At 57.9% G+C, this 480-nt stretch overlaps 1 protein-coding gene across 1 annotated transcript in view; it reads right to left on the reverse strand.

Moving 5' to 3' along the window:
• The window catches only part of LOC104471730 (protein lin-28 homolog B-like), a gene marked incomplete at its 5' end in the record, with an annotated part of 761 nt that extends 643 nt beyond the window's left edge, over positions 1-118 (reverse strand). Inside the window, one exon of the mRNA XM_010087184.1 lies at positions 1-118. Coding sequence (XP_010085486.1) covers positions 1-118 — 118 coding nt within the window.
• Positions 119-480: the final 362 nt, after the last annotated feature.

The following is a 480-nucleotide window of genomic DNA, read 5'->3' on the forward strand; positions in this document are numbered from 1 at the left end:
TTTATGAGGGCAGTTAGCCACCATGTGCATGATGCTCTGACAGTAATGGCACTTCTTTGGCTGTGGAGGTAGACTACATTCTTTAGCGTGGTGGTCGAGGCCACCACAGTTGTAGCATCTAAAAACAAAGAGAGGCAGCTAGTTACAAAACACATCGTCAAACGGTAAGATTTTCTACATCAGGTCAGCTCAGCGTGAGCGTGCACAAGGTCTGCTGCTGAAGCAGCGTGGGCTTCTGCACTGGCATCCCACTGCCGCAGGCTGAGGTACGTTTGAGTTTTGCTTTTTAAGTCAGGCGGAAGGTGCCCCTTTGTCGCACTGGTGCCAAAAATCCACCTTGTTCTTGGGACCGGGGACCTTTCACCGGGGTCCCCAGGCTGCCGGCTCGTCCCTCCCCACAGGGCCGGGGAGCGGCCGCCGCCTCCCAGGCAGGGCTCCCGCGCCACTAGGGGGCAGCAGATACCCACCCGTCCGCCCCGC

The sequence above is a fragment of the Pterocles gutturalis genome, unplaced genomic scaffold (assembly GCF_000699245.1).
Source record: "Pterocles gutturalis isolate BGI_N339 unplaced genomic scaffold, ASM69924v1 scaffold45511, whole genome shotgun sequence".
NCBI lineage: Eukaryota > Metazoa > Chordata > Aves > Pterocliformes > Pteroclidae > Pterocles > Pterocles gutturalis.